General features: G+C 44.0%; 1 protein-coding gene across 1 annotated transcript; it reads right to left on the reverse strand.

The window, feature by feature from the left end:
* Nucleotides 1-56: 56 nt before the first annotated feature.
* On the reverse strand, nt 57-19,306 carry GRXCR1 (glutaredoxin and cysteine rich domain containing 1). The gene is made up of 4 exons (XM_026700040.2): nt 18,687-19,306; nt 10,350-10,589; nt 1,473-1,538; nt 57-354 (listed from the first exon to the last, which is right to left on the reverse strand). The coding sequence occupies exons 1-4, from the start codon at nt 19,092-19,094 to the stop codon at nt 175-177; spliced, it is 894 nt and encodes a 297-aa protein (XP_026555825.2). The 5' UTR covers nt 19,095-19,306; the 3' UTR covers nt 57-174.
* Between the last annotated feature and the right edge of the window lie 1,023 nt (nt 19,307-20,329).

Here is a 20,329-nt window from a genome sequence, read left to right on the forward strand (position 1 = left end):
GTGTGTGTGTGTGTGTGTGTGTGTTTACAAACAAGCTGAATTGATTCAGCTAGAGAAACACGGTGGCTTTTAATTAAAAAAACAAAAATAGAGCATCACAAACGGCTCTGTCAACATAACAAAATGAGGTTGTACGTGTGAGTTTGGGTTGCATGGGTGAGATGCACGCCATTCTCAGCTCATGCAGTTCTGGCAACGTTGCAAGCCGTTCTCGTTGCAGGCTGTGCACCTGAGGGCTTTGAAAGAGTCTGTAAAACGGTTCCGGAACATGGACATCTTGCTCCCATGGCACATCGAGCATGGAAGGAAACCAAAGCCCCCACAGAAGAGGCACTCATGGGGGTGTTGAACTCTCTACAGAAATGGGAGAGAAAAAGAACAATGGCATCTATTAGTGGCATTAGACTCAGGAGTCTCGACCCTAGCAACTTTGAAATGGGTGGACTTCAAACCCCCCGACCAAAATGGTGTCACCCTTCATGTTCTCTGAGGTTGGTCATTTTCCTGCAGAGATTTCATTAACCAAAGGTGACATATTCAGTGCTAGAAGGGAATGAGATTTGTGGAGAAGAAAAGGAGGAGGAGGATTGTGGGGTCCTGAGCTTGCTTGTTTTCTTGCAAACATTTCATTACCCAACTAGATAACAGCATCAGTGCTAGAAAGGTGTGTGGGAGGAGGAGGAGGAGGAGGAGGAGGAGGAGGAGGAGGAGGAGGAGGAGGAGGAGGAGGAGGAGGAGAATTATTGTTGGGTCCTTGGTACTCTCTGAGTTTGGTGGTTTTCTTGCAGACATTTCATTACCAAACCAGGTAACTTCATCAGTCGTCGAAAGGAGTGGGGTTTCCTCTCATTTTATAATCTAGGGGTTTGTCTTGTCAATGTTGCTAGGAATATTCTTGGTGATTTCCTTGATTGGGCTCTTGTTTATGGCTTTGTTATTGTTCTACTGTTGATCTCGATCTTAATCTCTGCTTATCTGGGTTTTGATCACTGGTGAGGAGGTGCTTTGTTTCCTTTCTGACTTTTTGACTGTCTCTTTTGAATAGCGTGCAAATGTTGTTTACCTCTATGGGCCCGTTGATGGTCAATGTCTATGCTTGCCAAGCTTCCAAGAATTTTCTAGCATTTTGGGATTTCGCCTGATCTAGGATGTTAAATCCGGTTAACTAATGGTTAACTCCCAGAATTCTCTCATGGATCCCCAGTATAATGGGTCTATTATGAGCCTATATTCTTACCCATCCACAGAAGAATTCAATAGTATATAATTTTAAGGCAAATAGTCTTAGCAATTACAACACAAAGGGTAAAAAATCTTTAAATATTTTAGTAATGATTTGTCCGGAAAAACCAAGCGGCCCTTTTTTATATATTTGGATCGATATAATGACACACTCAGAGTTTTTGTGACAACGAAATGGGGGGTTATGTGATGTGGGGGTTGTTGTTTTTTTTGCTAAGCACATTAATTACCTCGATTTTGGTTAAAAGGTCCTGCAGCTCACCCGATTCATTCATTGACAAAATTTTCTCAGCACCCTAGAAGGAGAAAGGCAAAAAAAAAAAATAGTTTGTGTTGGTGAGGATGTGTTGGTGAGCATGTGACTGTGTTCTGCAACGGTCATGAGTGAATAACATTCTTGTACACCACTTCCTTCAGTGCTGCTGTGACTTCAGACGGTCACTAAATGAATTGTTGTAAGCTGAGAACTATACCTGAGCCAGGCTACTTCTGCTGACTACCAGCTGCTAACCGTTTGGCAGTTTGACTCAGACTTCCGTCCTTCCGAGGATATTAAAATGAGGACCCAGATTGTTGGGGGTAAGAGGCTGATTTTGTAAACTGCTTAGAGAGCGCTGGAAAACACTGTGAAGAGGTATATAAGTCTAAGGGCTGTTGCTAGTGCTTTTCCTTTCCTTCCTCCCTCCCTTCCCTCCCTCTCAGTGGTTAGAATGCAGTATTGCTGGTTAACTCTGCCCAGTGCCAGCAGTTCGATCCTAACCAGCTCAAAGGCTGACTCAGCCTTCAATCCTTGTTGAGGGTGGTAAAATGAGGAGTCAGATGGTGGGGACAAGAGGCTGACTCTGTAAACTGCTTAGAGAGGGCTGTCATGCACCGTGAAGCGATATGTAAGCCTAAGTATTATTGCTATTGCTGTTACGGTATATTGCATCAAAGATTGTTACTACACACCAAAGAGGAATTGAATGTTGTTGTTCTTATTTTACACAATTCAGGGATCTCTAGCCTTGAATTCACCCAGAGCTGCTTAAGTATAAAGAAGAAGGTGATGAAAATGAAATTCAATATAGAGAAAAGTAAAGTCCTACACTTAGACAAGAAAAACCAAAAGTACACATATAGACTGGGTGAAACCAGGCTTAATAGCAGTAACTGTGAGAGGGATCTCGGAGTCTTAGTGGACAACCAGCTAAATAGGAGGCAGCAGTGTGTGGCAGCAGTCAAAAAAGCCAATGCAATCCTAAGTTGATTAATAGGGATACAGTCAAGATCAAGAGAGGTACTAATACCACTCTACAAAGCCTTAGTAAGACCACACCTAGAGTACTGCATCCAGTTTTGGTCACCGCATTATAAAAAAGATGTTGAGACTCTAGAAAAAGTACAGAGAAGAGCAACCAGGATGATGAGGGGACTGGAGGCTAAAACATACAACAAACAGTTGCAGGAACTGGGCTTGGCTAGTCTAGGGAAGAGAAGAACCAGGGGAGACATGATAGCAGCCTTCCAATATTTGAGGGGCTGCCACAGGGAGGAAGGGGTCAAGCTATTTTTTAAAGCGCCTGTAGGCCAGACAAGGAATAATGGATGGAAACTGAACAAGGAGAGATTCAACCTGGAAATAAGGAGAAGCTTTCTGACAGTAAAAACAATCAACCAATGGAATAGAAGCTGCCTTCAGAAGTTGTGGGAGCTTCATCTCTGGAGGCTTTCAAGAAGAGATTGGACTGCCATTTGTCAGAAATGGTGTAGGGTCTCCCGCTTGGGTGGAGGGTTGGACTAAATGACCTACAAGGTCCCTTCCAACTCTGATTATCTGTTATCTGTTAAAAGTCTTAGAAACGAGCTGGAAAAAATATAAAAGAAGAGATGCAATTGAATTCAAATGTGATCAAGTGGATCCCAAATTACAAACAGATCACATGGAGAGAGTTTATATCCACCCAAGAAGATATAAAACGATCCCAGGGTTCCTTCCGCTAATCAAAGAAGACCAGCTGAACATTTTGCATTTCGCATTTGGAAAGGAAAACTTTTCTGCTGGTATGGAGTCAAGATTCCATCCCGTTTTGGCAACGGGTCAGTCCTCGGTGTGAACGGGTTCGCTCACCCATTGACACAATTCTGACGTGACCTCAGCTGGTGTCAGCATATTGTCAAGTTTGATGGCTGAAGCATTGCGGTGGTGTTATTTCTGGAGAGCTGCGATGCAAAAGGTTCGACCAAAGCTTTGTGAGAGCTGTCAAGCGTTCCAACTAACCAACGCCAAACCAATAAACTCCAAAGACAAACAATTCCTCAAAGTTCCATTTTATGAGAGTTTGTCATATGGGCACACCTGGGAAAACCCCAATCTGAGAGTTTATTTTTATTTTATTTAGTTAGTTAGTTATTTTGTCGAGAAGCTTACAATATAATAGAAATAAGAATAAACATAAGTTTAAATACACGTAATAGGAACAAATAATTGGGGACAATAGGACAGGAACAGTAGGCACGATTGCCTGCTTATGCATACAGCCTTACGTACCTCTTAGGAATGGGGTGAGGTCATAGAGGTTAGTTTGAGGGTAAAGGAGTGGAGGGTTTGAGCAGGTGACAACAGAGTCAGGTAGTGAGTTCCAGACATTGACCACTCTGTTGCTGAAATTGTACTTCCTGCAATGGAGTGGTGAACATTAAGTTTATATCTGTTGTGTGCTCTTGTGTTAACAGATAACAGATAATCAGACTTGGGAGGGACCTTGTAGGTCATCTAGTCCAACCCCCCACCCAAGCAGGAGACCCTACCCCATTTCTGACAGATGGCAGTCCAATCTCTTCTTGAAAGTCTCAAGTGATGACACACCCACAACTTCTGAGGGCAACTTCTGTTCCATGGGTTGATTGTTCTCACTGTCAGAAAGTTTCTCCTTATTTCCAAGTTAAATCTCTCCTTGTTAAGTTTCTATCCGTTATTTCTTGCCTGGCCTTCAGGTGCTTTAGAAAATAGATTGACCCCTTCCTCCCTGTGGCAGCCCCTCATATGTTTTAGTCTCCAGTTCCCTAATCATCCTGGTTGCTCTTCCTGCACTTTTTCTAGAGTCTCAACATCTTTTTTATAATGTGGTGACCAAAACTGGATGCAGAACTATAGGTATGGTTTTACTAAGGCTTTATAGAGTGGTATTAGTACCTCACTTGATCTTGACTGTATCCCTCTGTTAATACAACTTAGGATTGCATTAGATTTTTTGGCTGCTGCTGCACACTGCTAGCTCATATTTATCTGGTTGTCCACTAAGACTCCAAGATCCCTCTCACAGTTACTGCTATTAAGCCTGGTTTCACCCAGTCTATATTCACCCAGTGTTGTTGTGGTTAAAGTTGAAGTATTCGTTAATTGGTAGGTTCCAGATTTTCCCTTCCCAAAAGAGGAAGCAAAAATCTATTCCCTGCACCCATCAGTCTATCACATGGTCCAATATCAAATCTTTGTCCTGACCAGAGACAATACCCCCAGTCACTTCCCTCCAGGTGCAGGGCAACATGTCCTTGACTCTCTGAGAAAAGAATGTTGTTGTGTCTACTTTTACCCAGGGACGGGATTTTGCCGGTTCGGACCGGTTCAGGCGAACCCCTTAGCTCTGATAACCAGCTGGCTCTGAATCGGTTTACTCCAACACCTGATGAAGGTCCATTCGGATCCTGTTCTTCTATGTTCTAGGGGAGTGATGCAAAATTTAGCTTCAGCAATAGTTAGGGGCATTTGAACAAGGGTCCAGAGATGAGCAAGTTTGAAGTTTGGAGACCCCTAGATCTAGACAGTTCTTGGCTGGCTGGGGTTGTATGGCAATCTCTTCTAAACCTCTTAGGTTCTCCTCCTACCTATGTCAGCTTCTGATGGCCAAGTTATTTTTCTTTTCTTTTTTAAATTGCTCACCCCAGCTGTGATGACCCGGAGGGTAACACAAATGTAACAGAATCCAAAACATAAATTAATGTCCTTTAATACCTCCAACTTGGCCCCACTGTTCAATAATTCTCCATTGGAGATTAAACGTACTCAAAAATATTCTTCAAAAGAAAGCAATACAGTCCGAATTCAATGAGCAGATAGAGGTGAAATAAAAAACCAAACAAACTACAATGACGAAATGTCCACAATGGAACAGGAGAAGTATTTACCAAATTCAAGGAGATAACAAGGCACAGTTTGTTGGAAGGATGCCAACCAAGATAATTTCAGCCCAAAATAACACATGCTTTGCTTCTGGCAACACTGTGTTTTAACCGTCTCTCTTATATACTAGTCTCCCCAGCTGCAACCAATGAGGAGGATCATGACCACTTCCTCTCTCCTAAGCCAAGTTGTTTCCTTCTCCGTCCCTCCCTGCATGTCCTAGGATGAAGAGGGGGTGGGCCTGGGTCTTCCTCTGACTGCCCAGCCGGCCTCAGCCCTTCCACAGCCTCCTCCACAGCCTCCAGAGCTACAGCTCCTCTCCCTGTCAGCTGTTCCTCCTCTCCCTCAGAGTCCAACTCTATCAAGGGCTTGACACCAGCCCTCAAGCTAAGAGTTAGCAACCATTCCTGAAGCCTCAGTGGATATAGGAAGAATACAACTACCAGGGACATAGCAAGTTTAATAAGCAATCTCCATCTGGTTCTCAGTCATTCTTTCTTGATTTTCTTTCTGGTACTTCCAATAATTCAAACACAGAGCCCTCCCTTCAGCTCCAAGTTCTCAAGAACATCACTGGTGGCCTGGAAGGACCAGCAGCAACTTTCAATCTTCTGCTCTGTTTTTGGGTGGACAGATTCCTTGTGACAAATGAAGAAAGGTTGTAGCAATTGGGTATGTCTAGAGAAAAGAAGGACTAGGGGTTACAAAAGGATAGCACAAAAGATTCGTAACCAACTGACACACCGTATGTATATAAAATGGAAGATGGTTGGATGTTTTTATGTTTTGTATGTGTAGGTTTGTTTTTTAAAAAATAAAACTCTTTAAAAAAAAAAGGACCGGGGTGAACAGTGTGTGAATAGGGGTGAATAGCAGTGTTCCAATATTTGAGGGTCTGCCCCAAAGAAGAGGGAGTCAAGCTATTCTCCAAAGCACCTGAAGGCAAGATGAGAAACAATGGATGGAAACTAATCAAGGAGAGAAGCAACCTAGAACTAAGGAGGAATTTCCTGAATAGTTAGAACAATTACTCTGTGGAACAACTGGCCTCCAGAAGTTGTGAATGCTCCAACACTGGAGATTTTTAAGAAAAGACTGGACAGCCGCTTGTCTGAAAGGGTACTATAGGATCTCCTGCTTGAGCAGGGGGTTGGACTAGATGACCACCAAGGTCCCTTCTGGCTCCATTCTGATTGATTGACAAATTGTAGCTTCTCTATCTTGCTGTCGTTCCTCTTACTAGATCTGCCTGGATGAGTATGTCGTACATAAGAGAAAAATATATCACTTTTTCGTAACTTACTCATTGGGTCTGGGTTCCTTTGGCAGAAAGTCTAGGCTGGAATGGAGCAAATCCGCCAAGCTTTTATCTTATTAGCTATTATTTCTAATAATCATGGCAGAAGAGAATAATTGCCTCTCTTCTGAGTTCATTATCTCTGCTGGGCTCCCTTAAAATGCTTGCTTTCACAGTCAAAAATAATAATAATAAGGTCCAGTTTTTCTGCCTGATAATTGCTTTCAAAATTCTTTTTTGTAAAATTTGATTCAGTAATCAAATAGGGCAAAGGACTCTGCAGCTTTTTATTGTTTGATGCCCATTATTTTTCCATCTGGGGGGGAAAAAAGGATCAGATGTGTTTTCCTATAAGATGCATCTATCTTCAATGGTTATTCCAGCTGGTAAGTGGAAAGATTTCTGTCAAATAACTATTGTGCCTGTCTGTTCTCCTTAATTGTCCTCGTTGTAGGCCTCTTTTATCCCTTCCAAATGGTTGGGAGGAAGGGAAGGAGGGAGGAAAAAGGGAAGGGGAAGAAGAAGGTAGGAAGGGAAGGGAGGAAAGGAAGGAAGGAAGGAAGGAAGGAAGGAAGGAAGGAAGGAAGGAAGGAAGGAAGGAAGGAAGGAAGGAAGGAAGAAAAAGAGAGGGAAGCAGAGGTGGTATTCAGCAGGTTCTGACCAGTTCTGGAGAACCGATAGTGGAAATTTTGAGTAGTTCGAAGAACTGGCAAATACCACCTCTGACAAGGTTTTGCAGTATCCTTCCCCTGCCATGCCCACCAAGCCACGCCCACAGAACTGGTAGTAAAAAAAAATTGAATCCCACCATTGGAAGGAAGGAAGGAGAAGAGGAGGGAGGGAGGAAGATGGTAGGGAGGGAGGAAAAGGGTAAGGGAGGGAAGGAAGGAGGAAGGGGGGAAGGGGAGGAGAAAAGGGAGGGAGGAGGAGGATGAAGGAAGATGGGAAGGAGGGAGGGAGAAAAGGCGAAAGGGGAAAGGAAGGAGGGAAGGAAGGAGAAGAGGAGGGAGGGAGGGAGGGAGGAAGATGGTTGGGAGGGAGGGAAGGAGGGAGGAAAAGGGTAAGGGAGGGAAGGAAGGGGAGGGGAAGGGGAGGAGAAAAGGGAGGGAGGGAGGAGGAGGAGGAAGGACAGAAAAGGAAGATGGGAAGGAGGGAGGGAGAAAAAGGGGAAAGGGAAAGGAAGGAGGGAAGGAAGGAAGGAGAAGAGGAGGGAGGGAGGAAGATGGTTGGGATAGAGGGCAGGAGGGAGGAAAAGGATAAGGGAAGGAAGGAAGGAGAAAGGGGAGGGGAGGAAGGGAGGAGGAGAAGGAAGAAGGAAAAGGAAAATGGGGAGGGAGAAAAAAGGGAAGGGGAAAGGAAGGAGGGAATGAAGGAAGGAAGGGGAAGGGGAGGGAAAGAGGGAAGGAGGAAAAGGGAAGGGGATGAAAGAAGGAAGGGAAGGGAAGAAGGAAGATGGAAGAAGGGAAGAAGGGAGGGAGGAAGGAAAGAAAGAAGGAAGGGAAGGGAAGAAGGAAGGGAAAGAGAAAGGGGAGGAAGCTCAAATCTCCTCCCCAATGTTTTCTATCTTTCTTGTAAGTATTTCTTTTCCAACTTGAATCTTTAGCATCTCATTCTGATTAGACTCAGCTTTCCTGGAAACCTTCCTGGAATCTAAAGCCGGTCCCACTCCCCCCCACCCCACCCACATACACCCCCCACCCCCAAAAAACCTTGAGGTGATCCCTTTCCTCCAACCCGTTCTCCTCTCCAGGAGGGAGGCTTGTTTATCGTGTGCAAAGTCAACCGGCTCCTCGTTTTTAAAAAACAAAGAAATGAACCAGGGGTGGGATTCATTTTTTTTAAACTACTGGTTCTGTGGGTGTGGCTTGGTGGGCGTGGCAGAGGGAGGATACTGCAAATCCCCGTTAACTCGCCACCCCACTAACCTGCTTTCCAGCTCCGTTCTCCTGTGCAGGGCAACCAAAGGAGACTCAGTCAATCAGCTGGGACTCAATCGGAGGCAGAGAATAGATGGGGTTGGCGGGGCCAGTCAGAGGTGGGATTTGCCGGTTCTCCGAACTACCCAAAATTTCCGCTACCGGTTCTCCAGAACCGGTCCGAACCGGCTTTATGCCACCTCTGAAACAAGCCAACATCCAATCTGAGCTGGACCTCTTGTCCCAGGATTTACCATCAATGCTTTCAATTGGGCATTTCATCCAAAACTGGCTTGGGAGACCCGTTGGATGAGATTTAAGGATTTCACAAAGTGTAATTTCTTAGCCGATGCGGATTCTGTTGCGTTGGACAAGACTGTTGAACGGTCTTCCTCTTAAGAGGAATGGACAGCTCTGCTTAGCTTATTTCTGAACCGGGTCTTTAAATAGTACATTTCCTTCCCTGAACCAGCAGAGTGTGAAATTACATTGCATTACCGTATCATCTCCTCTTTCCTCCATCCTTCCAGGAATTTCAGCCCAAGTCCCTTTTGTTGTGTAGTCTTCCAGCAAATTTATTTTAAATAAATAATAATAATAATACATAATATTATTTAACATGGAATAGATTTTACAAGTGGCTGGAGATAAGAGGTAGAAACGAGATGAAGAAAGATTATTGCTATGTATGAATTAAATAGAAAGGTGGTTTATAATTATAAAGAAATCAATATAACCAACAGAATCAAAAATAAGCTAATATAAAGACAAATCTAGTTAAAATTATTCTGTTATGCTATTATTGTTGTTGTTGTTAGTATAGATATGAATATTTCTTTTTGTTCTTTCTTTGTTTTTCTGTAAACAGTATGCCCTGACAATACACTGTATTCAAAATGTTTAGGAATATATATATTAAATAAAAACATTATAGTCTTATCCCAGCAGAGGGCGTAATTCTTTTTCAGATACAGCAGCAGAAGACAGGGGGTGGAAACAGTTTAATTATTTCAAATTATTTAATTATTAACCTTGCCTTTATCCGTCTTATCAATAAATCCAGTCAGCGAACATACCCCTGTGGTGAGGGAGATTAATGAAGTTAATATTACAGGTAGTCTTCAACTTACGACAGTTCGTTTAGTGACAGTGACCCTGAAAAACGTGACTTAGGACAGGTTTCCAAACTTACAACCTTTGCAGCATCGTCATGTTTACATAATCAAAATTCAGATGTTTGGCAGCTGGTTCATATTTACAATGGAGGAGGAGGGGGGAATAAGGGGAAAAGGAGGAGGAGGAGAGGAGGAGGAGGAAGAAGAAGAAGGGGAATGGGAAGAAGAGAGGAAGAGGAAGGAGAAGAGGAAGAGGAAGAAGAAGGAGAAAGGGAAAAGGGAGAGGAGGAGAAGAAGAAGAGGAAGAAGAAGAAGAAGAAGAAGAAGAAGAAGAAGAAGAAGAAGAAGAAGAAGAAGAAGAAGAAGAAGAAGAAGGGAAAGGGGAGAGGAGGAGAAGAAGAAAAAGAAGGAGAAGGAGAAAGGGAAAAGGGAGAGGAGGAGGAGGAGGAGGAGGAGGAGGAGGAGAAGAAGAAGAAGAAGAAGAAGAAGAAGAAGAAGAAGAAGAAGAAGAAGAAGAAGAAGAAGAAGAAGAAGAAGAAGAAGAAGAAGAAGAAGAAGAAGAAGAAGAAATAAGACATGCATAATCTTCTCAATTCCTCAAGAAGGCACTTACTTACCCCCAGATACTGGCCTTCAATGAAGGCAACGGGGACCAAGGGAACTTCTCCCACCTTCCGGCACCTCTCGCCCAGTTCCTTCCCATAGTCTCCATTCAATGCAATGTTTTTCTCTTCAAATTTCACACGGTGATTTTGGAAGATCTTCCGAACTAATTCGCACCTTTCGAAAGTGGTTCTCACCACCCGGAGGCTGGTGGTGTAAATGACGATGCGCCCATTTTCCAAAACAGATGATAACTGGGAACATAAAATGTGTATATATTGGGCTTAGTTTTTGGGGAGGAAAACAAAGGGAAAAAAATCTGCCTCTGCCTACTAGCATCCATCGGTATTCATCTGGCTAGCGTCCTGTCAGTGTGTGAGAGAGTTGAGGGCTGTTTGGAAACTGAAACAGTATTTGCTGTGTGAGCGAGGAGACAGCAAGGAGCCTGGGCGAGACTTAGCTCAACTGCTCCTTACTAAAGCTGCTTGGGGCTCTGAAACTGAAACTGAAACTGCTTGTGTTTTTCATTTGGAAGAGATTTCTTTCCAGGCGGGGAGGGGGAGTAGAACTCTTTAGCATCAGAGCGTGTTAATAATAATCATATAGGATATATTAATGCTCTGAGGGTCATTTGGAAAAATCCTTTCTTAGTGAGCCCCTAGAAACCAAGAGGAACATATGTGCCAAATTTCAAATTTGTAGGCTTTACGGTTCTGGAGATTTTGTGATGATGCCTGAGTGGTTTTCACTTTTATATATGTAGAGAGAGATTTCAATGACAGGTGGTCCTCAGTGTACAACCGCCACGGAGCTTAAAAAATTTTAGTGGCTAAGCGAGACATTCTGTTAAGGGAGTTTTTCTCTCATTTTAGGAGCTTCCTTGCCCCCGTCTTTAAGTGAATCACTGCAGGTCTTAAATTAGTCACACGGTGGTTAGGGGAATCTGCCTTCCCCATTGTCAGAAGGTTACAAATGAGATCACATGAACCCAGGACACCATCATAAATGTGAGTCTAGTTGTTCAACCATCTGAATTTTTGATCATTACAAACCACAGAAGATGGTTGGGAGGGAGAAAGGAAGGGGAAGGAGGAAGGAGGGAGAAAGGAAGGGGAAGGAGGGAGGGAGGAAAGAAGAAAGGAAGGAGAGAAGGAGAAATGAAGAGGAGGAGGGAGGGAGGAAAGAAGGGGGGAGGGAAGGAGGAAGGGGAAGGACGAAAAAGGGAGGGAGGAAAGAAGGAATGAGGGAGGGAGAAAGGAAGGGAAAGGAGGAAGGAAGATGAGAGGGAAGGAGGAAAGAAGGAAGGAAAGAAGGAAGAAGAGAGGGAGGGAGGAAAGAAGGAGGGGGAGAAGGAGAAAAAAGGAAGGAGGGAGGGAGGAAGGGGGAAGGAGAAAGGGAAGGGGAGGACCCATTGTGTACAAGTTATTGCAGTCCCAATTCGCAAACCTTGTGCAAACGTAAGTAGATGCCATCTGGCTTATAGAGTGTCGCCAGAGGCGAAATATGCCAGTTTCTGAAATGATGGCATGAAGGTTTGTGCTGAAACTTTGCTGTTGGTTTCTGTTCTTCTTTCTTAACTAATTAGCCCTCTCAAAGTAGCAAATGCGATCATCACAATGTCAGTGATAGAAATCCCATTAACAGCACAAAACAACAGCCAGCTACTGCGTTGTTGTTGTTTTTTTAGTTATTTATAAACTTGCACTCTGAATAATACTACCTTAGTTGAACGAGGCTTTGAAAACATTGAATTAGTGCCACGGCAAACAAATATATCCAACAGGGAAGAGAAATAGAGAAGTAATTATATTTGAAATCAACCTACTGTAAAAGATAAGCAGGTTAGAAAAAAAGTTTTAATGACCTTAAGCTGAATTAAAAAGGGAATCCTCTTGCCTTCTTTTGAAAGCCACGTGCTCTGTTCTTACCAATCTAATCCAGAAAAGAGTAAACTTAGAGCAAACTTAGTTTTCAAACAGGTTGACACTGGAAGAGAGTTGGCTGAATCCAAAATCCTTATGACAGAGGTGGAGAAATTTAATTTATACCTTCGTACGTGCAATCTGGTATAAAATGTCGGAGGGAGGGGAAGGAAGGAAGGAAGGAAGGAAGGAAGGAATAGCAATAGCACTTAGACTTATATTATATACCATTTTCCATGGGAGGCAGAGAAGAGATGGGGTTGGCGAGGCCAGTCAGAGGTGGCATTTGCTGGTTCTCTGAACTACTCAAAATTTCCTCTACTGGTTCTTCAGAACTGGTCCGAACCTGCTGAATACCCACCTCTGGCCCCCACATTCACTACAAGTCCTGAAGTAAAAGTTCTCACAAACACTTTCATCAGTCTCTGGCTGTGAGTAGTCCAATAAGCCAAGTTTAGCCAAACAGGAACCAGAGCCCGCAGTCCGGTAAGCCAGGTGAGCCCAAACAATAACCAGAGCAAGAAGTTCAATGAAGGAGGCAAATTGGGCTAGCGCCACAAGACAGAACACAACAATCTCCAGGCGTCGGCAAGTATGCTTGAGACTCCACAGATTCCATGCTTCTTCCCGACAAATGCCCCTCCCACCGCTACCTCCTTACACCTCAGTCCCCAGGTGTGCCTTGGGAAGAGGGGCGGGACGCTCTCCTCCCAAGTAGCCAGCTCAGTCTGCGTCATTCTTGCCTTCTCTCTTCTCTCCATGCTCTCGGATCAGGAGGGGATGGTCCTTGCTCTTCACCTGAGCTCTGTCTCTCTTACTCCTCCCTCTCTGCAGGCCTTACTAATCCAGAAAAGCCCTGCCCTTCCCCAGTTTCCTCCAAGGCCAACGGAGCCGCCCTCTCGCTCTCTGTCGGATCTTGTCCCAGCTCATCTTCCCCCCCCCGCCCGGAGATTCAGACCCTGACAGCTGGGGGAGGCATGACACTTGGCAGGTTTGAATTCTTCGTGTGATTTTTTTTATTATTATTAATTCTTTATTAATGTGGCCTCCCAGCATTTGTGATGTTTTTACAGGCTCTTCCTTGGCTGGAGAAAATCGAGAGTTTAAACAAGGTTGCGATTCTTAATTACGTGCCAGGGATGCTTTATTCATAGCCTGTAGTTTAGATGAGGACATATGCTAATTATTCCAAGAAGGACTCTCTCTCTCTCTCTCTTTTTTTTTTTAATGGTCTCCACGATTTCTTCAGCCACCCAAATGAATAGCCCAAGTGGGGAGGACGGGGGGAGAGAGATGCGGGGGAGGTGATTATGAATTATTAAGACTTCTGGATGGGAAATATACTTCTCTCCAGAGTCCATTTGATGTGCATTTCCTTGGCTTCAGGGAAAGCATTTTTATTCATGCAGTTCGACGTACCCAGGGGTGCAATAAAAGCAGCTATATTTCATAGTCGTAGGCTCTGCCATCTTGTAATTTCAAGCCCGTTTGTCGAGGATTTTCAAAACAGAGATTGAGATTTCTAACAACCTCAGGATAACAGAGTCGGAAGGGACCCTGGAGATCTTCTAGTCTGACCCCTGGCTCAGGCAGGAAATGCCACACCACTTCAGACAAATCTCTTCTTAAAAACTTCCAATATTGGAGCATTCACAACTTCTGGAGGCCAGTTGTTCCACTGATTAATTGTTCTCACTGTCGGAAAATTCCTCCTTAGTTCTACGTTGCTTCTCTCCTTGATTAGTTTCCATCTGTTGCTTCTTGTCCTGCCCTCAGGGGCTTTGGAGAATAGCTTGACTCCCTCTTCCCCATGAGATATTGGAAGACTGCTATCATATCACCCCTGGTTCTTTATTAAGCTACTAGCTCGATCCCCGTGCTTCGCTACAAAACTATGTGGTCGGGCTTAGTTTCTGGGGAGGAAAATTGGGGGGGGGGGGGAATTCTGCCTCTGCCTGCAGGCATCCATCGGTATTCATCTGGCTAGCGTCCTGAGAGAGTGGAGGGCTGTTTGGAAACTGAAACTGCTGCTTGGTGCTGTCAAACTGAAACTGAAACTGAAACTGAAACTGAAACTCCTCTGCTTGTCTTTTGCATTTGGAACAGATTTCTTTCCAGGTGGGGATGGGGATTAGAACTCTTTAGCATCAGAGCGTGTTAATAAAAATCATATAGGAAATATTAATGCTCTGAGGGTCATTTGGAAAAATCCTTTCTTAGTGAGTCCCTAGAAGCCAACCTAAATGCCAAATTTCAAGTTTGTAAGCTTTATGGTTCTGGAGATTTTGTGATGATGCGTGAGTGGCATTTTGCTTTGATATATAGAGAAGATACATACCCAGTTCATAAAACACGGAATAATAGAGTTGGAAGGGACCTTGGAGGTCTTCTAGTCCAACCCCCTGCTTAGAGAGGAAACCCTATCCCATTCCAGACATATGGTTGTCCAATCTCTTCTTCAAAACTTCCAGTGTTGGAGCATTCTGGAGGCAAATTGTTCTGCCGATTAATTGTACTAACAGTCAGGAAACTTCTCCTTTGTTCTAGTTTGCTTCTCTCCCTGATGAGTTTCCCTCCTTTGCTTCTTGTCCTTGCCTCTGGTGCTTTGGAGAATAGCTTGACCCAGTATACAGAAGACCAGAACTGGAAGGGACCTTGTAGGTCATCTAGTCCAGCCCTCCTGCTCAAGCAGGAGACCCTATACCATTTACGACAAGTGGCTGTCCAGTGTCTTCTTGAAACGCTCTCCTTCTTCTTTGTCACAGTCCCTGAAAGGTCGGAAGTCTGCTCTCATGTCAACCCTGGCCCTTCTTTGCATGAGACTAGACACCCCCAATTCCAGCAAGAAGGAATCTGCATTTTAAATATTAAGTCGGGCTAATTAAATCTCTGTGATTTGGGAGCCAAAAGACAAATAGCAAAATCCCCCAAAAACACTGCATATCTATTAGAGGAAAATCCACCTTTCTGCTGAATAGAATAGAATAGAATAGAATAGAATAGAATAGAATAGAATAGAATAGAATAGAATAGAATTCTTTTATTGGCCAAGGGTGATTGGACACACAAGGAATTTGTCTTCAGTGCAAATGCTCCCAGTGTCCATAAAAAGAAAAGATACATTCGTCAAGAGTCAAGAATCATAAGGTACAACAGTTAATGATAGTCATAGGGTACAATAAACAATCAAATCAGATAGATAGATAGATAGATAGATAGATAGATAGATAGATAGATAGATAGATAGGAAAGAACGAATAGAATAGAATAGAATAGAATAGAATAGAATAGAATAGAATAGAATAGAATAGAATAGAATAGAATAGAATTCTTTTATTGGCCAAGGGTGATTGGACACACAAGGAATTTGTCTTTGGTGCAAATGCTCCCAGTGTACGTAAAAGAAAAGATACAATCATCAAGAATCAAGAATCACAAGGTACAACACTTAATCATAGGGTACAATAAGCAATCAAATCAAATTAAATCATACTAGGAAACAGTCAATAAAGATCGTAAGGATACAAGCAATAAAGTTACAGTCATACAGTCACAAGTGGGAGGGGATGGGTGGTGAGTGATGGGAAGATTAATAGTGATAGTAGTGCAGACTTTGTAAATAGTTGGACAGTGTTGAGGGAATTATTTGTTCAGCAGAGTGATGGCGTTCGGGGAGAAATTGTCCTTGTGTCTAGTTGTTCTGGTGTGCAGTGCTCTGTAGCGTCATTTTGAGGGTAGGAGTTGAAACTGTTTATGTGCAGCATGCGAGGGGTCTGTAGATATTTTCACAGTCCTCTTTTTGATTCGTGCAGTATGCAGGTCCTCGACTGAAGGCAGGTTGGTAGTAATTGTTTTTTCTGCAGTCCTAATTACTCTGAAGTCCGTGTCTGTCCTTTTGGGTTGCAGAACCAAACCAGACAGTTATAGAGGTACAAATGATAGATTCAATAATTCCTCTGTAGAACTGGGTCAGCAGCTCTTAAGAGGGATGCTTAAGAGGGATCGCAATGCAACTTCCTGCTGTCTTGATAGAGGTGAATTACCATGCAGACTACCGTCATGGAACCTGATGCTCCATCCTAACACCCCCCAAAAAAGGCAAAGATAAAGATCGCCCCACAGGTGTTATGTCACCTTTCTTTCACGCTTTGCTTGAGCTCACTGTAGAAGGATGTTGTCGTAGCAACCGTGTTTCCCTCCTTGGTCGCAGAAAGATGAAGGGAAAAGAGGTCGCCATAGCAACTAACTTACTCCTCCGCTTCAGACATTGGAATGTCTGAGAAAATAAATTCACCTCACAGGCTGCAGAACCACTTTCTAGGAAGATGGAAATCCCTGTTTTTCTACATCTACTTTTGTCAAAAAGTGAAATGTTTTATTTTTTGTGGGGGGGGGGAATATCTGCTATTTGGAAAAGCAGGGAAGAATCTGGAAGACTTCCCAGAAATTTACCCTTTGACTTTTTTGGGGGGGGTGGGAGCGATTCTTTCATGTCTAATGTCAGAGTTATGGTTCCTCAGTATCCTGCTGCTTTGATGGAAGGAGGAAGACACAGACACATCTCCAAATGGCCTCGATGACTTTCTCAAAGGATGCAAATGACCAGCTGCCTGCAAGGAGTGTAAATCCATCTGTTCCCCACCATCCAGTCAGAGCTGAAGAAGCTTCTTGGAGGAGAAGTGAAACTTCTTCAAAGAAAGTCCAGTTGCCTCTTGAAAAAAAAGCACTCCAAGGACATAGACAAACCTCCAAGTGGCCTCGACGACTCTCTAAAAGGATGCAAATGACCAGCTGCCTGCAAGGAGTAAAAATCCTTCCATTCCCCACCATCCGGTCAGAGCTGAAGAAGCTTCTTGGAGGAGAAGCGAAACAAAGAAAAACAGGAAAGTCCTGTTGCCTCTTGAAAAAGTACCTCTGGGACAACTGAGGACACAGACAAACCTCCAAGTGGTCTCAACGGCTCTCTGAAAGGATGCAAATGACCAAGGAGTATAAATCCATCCCTTCCCCACCATCCAGTCAGAGCTGAAGACGCTTCTTGGGATGAGAAAGGAAAGGTCTTCAAAGAAAAACAAGAACGTCCAGTTGTCTCTTGAAAAAAAAAAACACCTTTGGGACAACCACAACCTGGATGACTGACAATCTCCATAGACATATGGTACCTATCAGGGCACCACAGAATCATAACTACACATTGAAGTCCAGTTGATCTGATCTATTGATCATGTCTATACACAAGACTCCGGTCAGTCCTCAATTGGCGAGATAGATGATAATAGATGGACATCAAAGATGGCCGTTAACGCCTCTTTTTTCTGCTTGAGTGTTCAGGGGCCACACTGAAGTTCTTAGTGATTATACTTGAGGAACGGGGAGAAAACCTCCTTTAATAATACAGTAGTAGTAGTAGTAGTAGTAGTAGTAGTAGTAGTAGTAGTCGTTCCTAGGTCCTTGGTTAGGACTCGAGCTGTTGAGCTACCACCCTGCCCCAAAGGCTGTGAATCTCACTAAAGATTAAGTAATAGTAATAGTAATAGAACAACAAATCAAACAAATACATAATGGTAGCCCTTGACTTACAACAGCTCATTTAGTGACCGTTCCAAGTTACAACATCACTGGAAAAGGTGACTTATGACCATTTTTCACATTTACAACCATTACAACCACTCCCCGTGGTCCCACGATTTACATTCGAATGCTAGACAACAGACTCACATTTATGACCATTGCATATCTACAGATTCCTCACATCCCGGACATAAACTGTTTCAACTCCTTCCCTCAAAACGACGCTATAGAGCACTGCACACCAGAACAACTAGACACAAGGGGAGTTCTTTCCCCAACGCCATCCCCCTGCTAAACAAATAATTCCCTCAACACTGTCCAACTATTTACAAAATCTGCACAACTATTACTGTTAATCTTCTCATCACTCCTTATCGCCCATCCCCTCCCACTTGTGACTGTATGACTGTAATTTTGTCGCTTGTATCCTTACGATTTATATTGACTGTTTCCTAGTATGACTTGAATGCTGATTGTACCCTATGACTATGAATAAGTGTTGGACCTGGTGATTTTTGACTCTTGACGAATGTACACTGAGAGCATTTGCACCAAAAGACAAATTCCTTGTGTGTCCAATCACACTTGGCAAATTAAGAATTCTATTCTATATTTATATGTAAACAATAAAAAATATGTCCACCCCCCAAAAAAATAAAATACACAGCAGGTGAGGGGGAAAAATGACTTTCATCCACAGACCTAGGATACGGGTCAATTTGGGATCTGCCTTGAGCCTGGGGCCATTTGCAACGTTCCACACAAAAACCAGGGATGTGGATTTTGTGACACTTGGGAAGGCAAGCAGAGAAAGTGCGGGGGGGGAATCAGATAAAAGGAGAACTGGACTGCACTTACCTCAAAGGCTTTGCTTAAGTTGTCGAAAAGGACCTGGCCAGCGCTGACTTTATGCTTCACTCCTCTCACTGTCCCATTCTTGCTGAGGATCTTGATTCGTTTGGGGCCAAACCCTCTTTCTTTGGCGGCCCTCACCAATGCGAGCATCGCATCCATCTCCGTCTCATTCTCGTCGCCTTCGGAGCCAGCCTGTCCGTGGTTCTGTCCGTCTGACTCGCTGAAGCGGCTGTTGGGGTCGCTCTCCGAGCTGCTGGTACACTCTGAATCCAAGGAATCGGATGTTTCTCCATTGGTGTAGACCTCCTTCAGGATGCGCCCGCTGTGAGAAGACGCGATGCGAAATCGGACTTTCCTCGGCTGCCTCTGCCCCTCAACCGGGGTGTTCCCCGCCAACATTGCCCCATCCATTGACAGGAACTGGCTTACATCATCCCGGTCTAGTCTGTCATTAGAGACGCCAGATCCTCACACTTATAACAATATCAAAGTTGGTTTTCCAGTGACAGCAGGATGGCAGATACGAAGCCATCGACTAAAGGAAAGAGGACGCCTGACACGTTAGACGACAGTTCAGCCATGAATTATGGATGTCCCGGTGTGCTATGGTTACCTTTAAACAAACACCTGCAAAATGAGACCCTCCATTCAATATTAATGACCCAGGGGTGTACTTTTTCTTCAGTGGAAGATGTGAAATAATTCTGATTCTTCGTTTGTTTGTTGTTTTAAATATCAGATGATGACCCGGGGTGTGGCACAAAGACACTACAGTCAAATAATAAGTAGGAATCCCTTTATTAGCTCCAACTTTGTCCCCAATGTCCTGGTTACCTTCTGGGCTGGAGGCAAACTCTCCCAGCCTTTGGCTGCAGAGAATCAAGTCCAAAATGTGGCCAACAAAAACTTTAACTATAAATCCAATCAAGGCAAAATGAGGTAATTAGTCTGACAGGGCAGGAGCAAGAATTCCTGATGTAAAGGAGCAGCAGTAATTCAACATGGTTGGGCGGATTCCACGAACACAGATAACCACAGTCAACACAAGATAAACTCACGTTTGTTCCCAGCAGACGCTGCTCTCAGCTTCCTCTCCTTCAAACTTTCTTCCCAGGTATGCCTAATGAAGGGAATCAGGGCCCCTTCCTCCCCTGTAAGCCATGCAACCCACGTTGTCTCTTCTCCGTTCCTCCCTGCTAGGATGAAGAGGAGGTGGGCCTGGGTCTTCCTCTGAATCCCCTCTCCCTTGTTTTACCTCTTCCCTGCTCTGCCCAGTTGGACTTTGCCCTTCCCCAGCCTCCTCCACAGCCAACAGAGCCACACTCCCGCTCCTTGTCAGCTGTTCATCTTCCTCCTCGGATTCAGACTCCGACAGGGGACATGACAGTATCTCAGACATACATAGTATATCAGTTTTCATGGGTTTGTGGGCAGCATACAAGGAATGAACCTGGAGAGATCATTTGTGGGGTAATAGTGAATCCTCCTATCCTGAGGTAAACTATATGAAAACGGGTGGCCTTGGGTGACATATCATGCAGGCAGTCCTCGACTTACAACAGTTCATCGACTGGCTGTCCAAAGTTACAACGGCAATGAAAAAGGTGGAAAGGATTAGCCAGTGACAGCACCATTGCCCTGGGGAC

The sequence above is a fragment of the Pseudonaja textilis genome, chromosome 6 (genome assembly GCF_049901715.1).
Source record: "Pseudonaja textilis isolate UNSWEBS1 chromosome 6, rPseTex1.2, whole genome shotgun sequence".
Classification (NCBI taxonomy): Eukaryota; Metazoa; Chordata; class Lepidosauria; order Squamata; family Elapidae; genus Pseudonaja; species Pseudonaja textilis.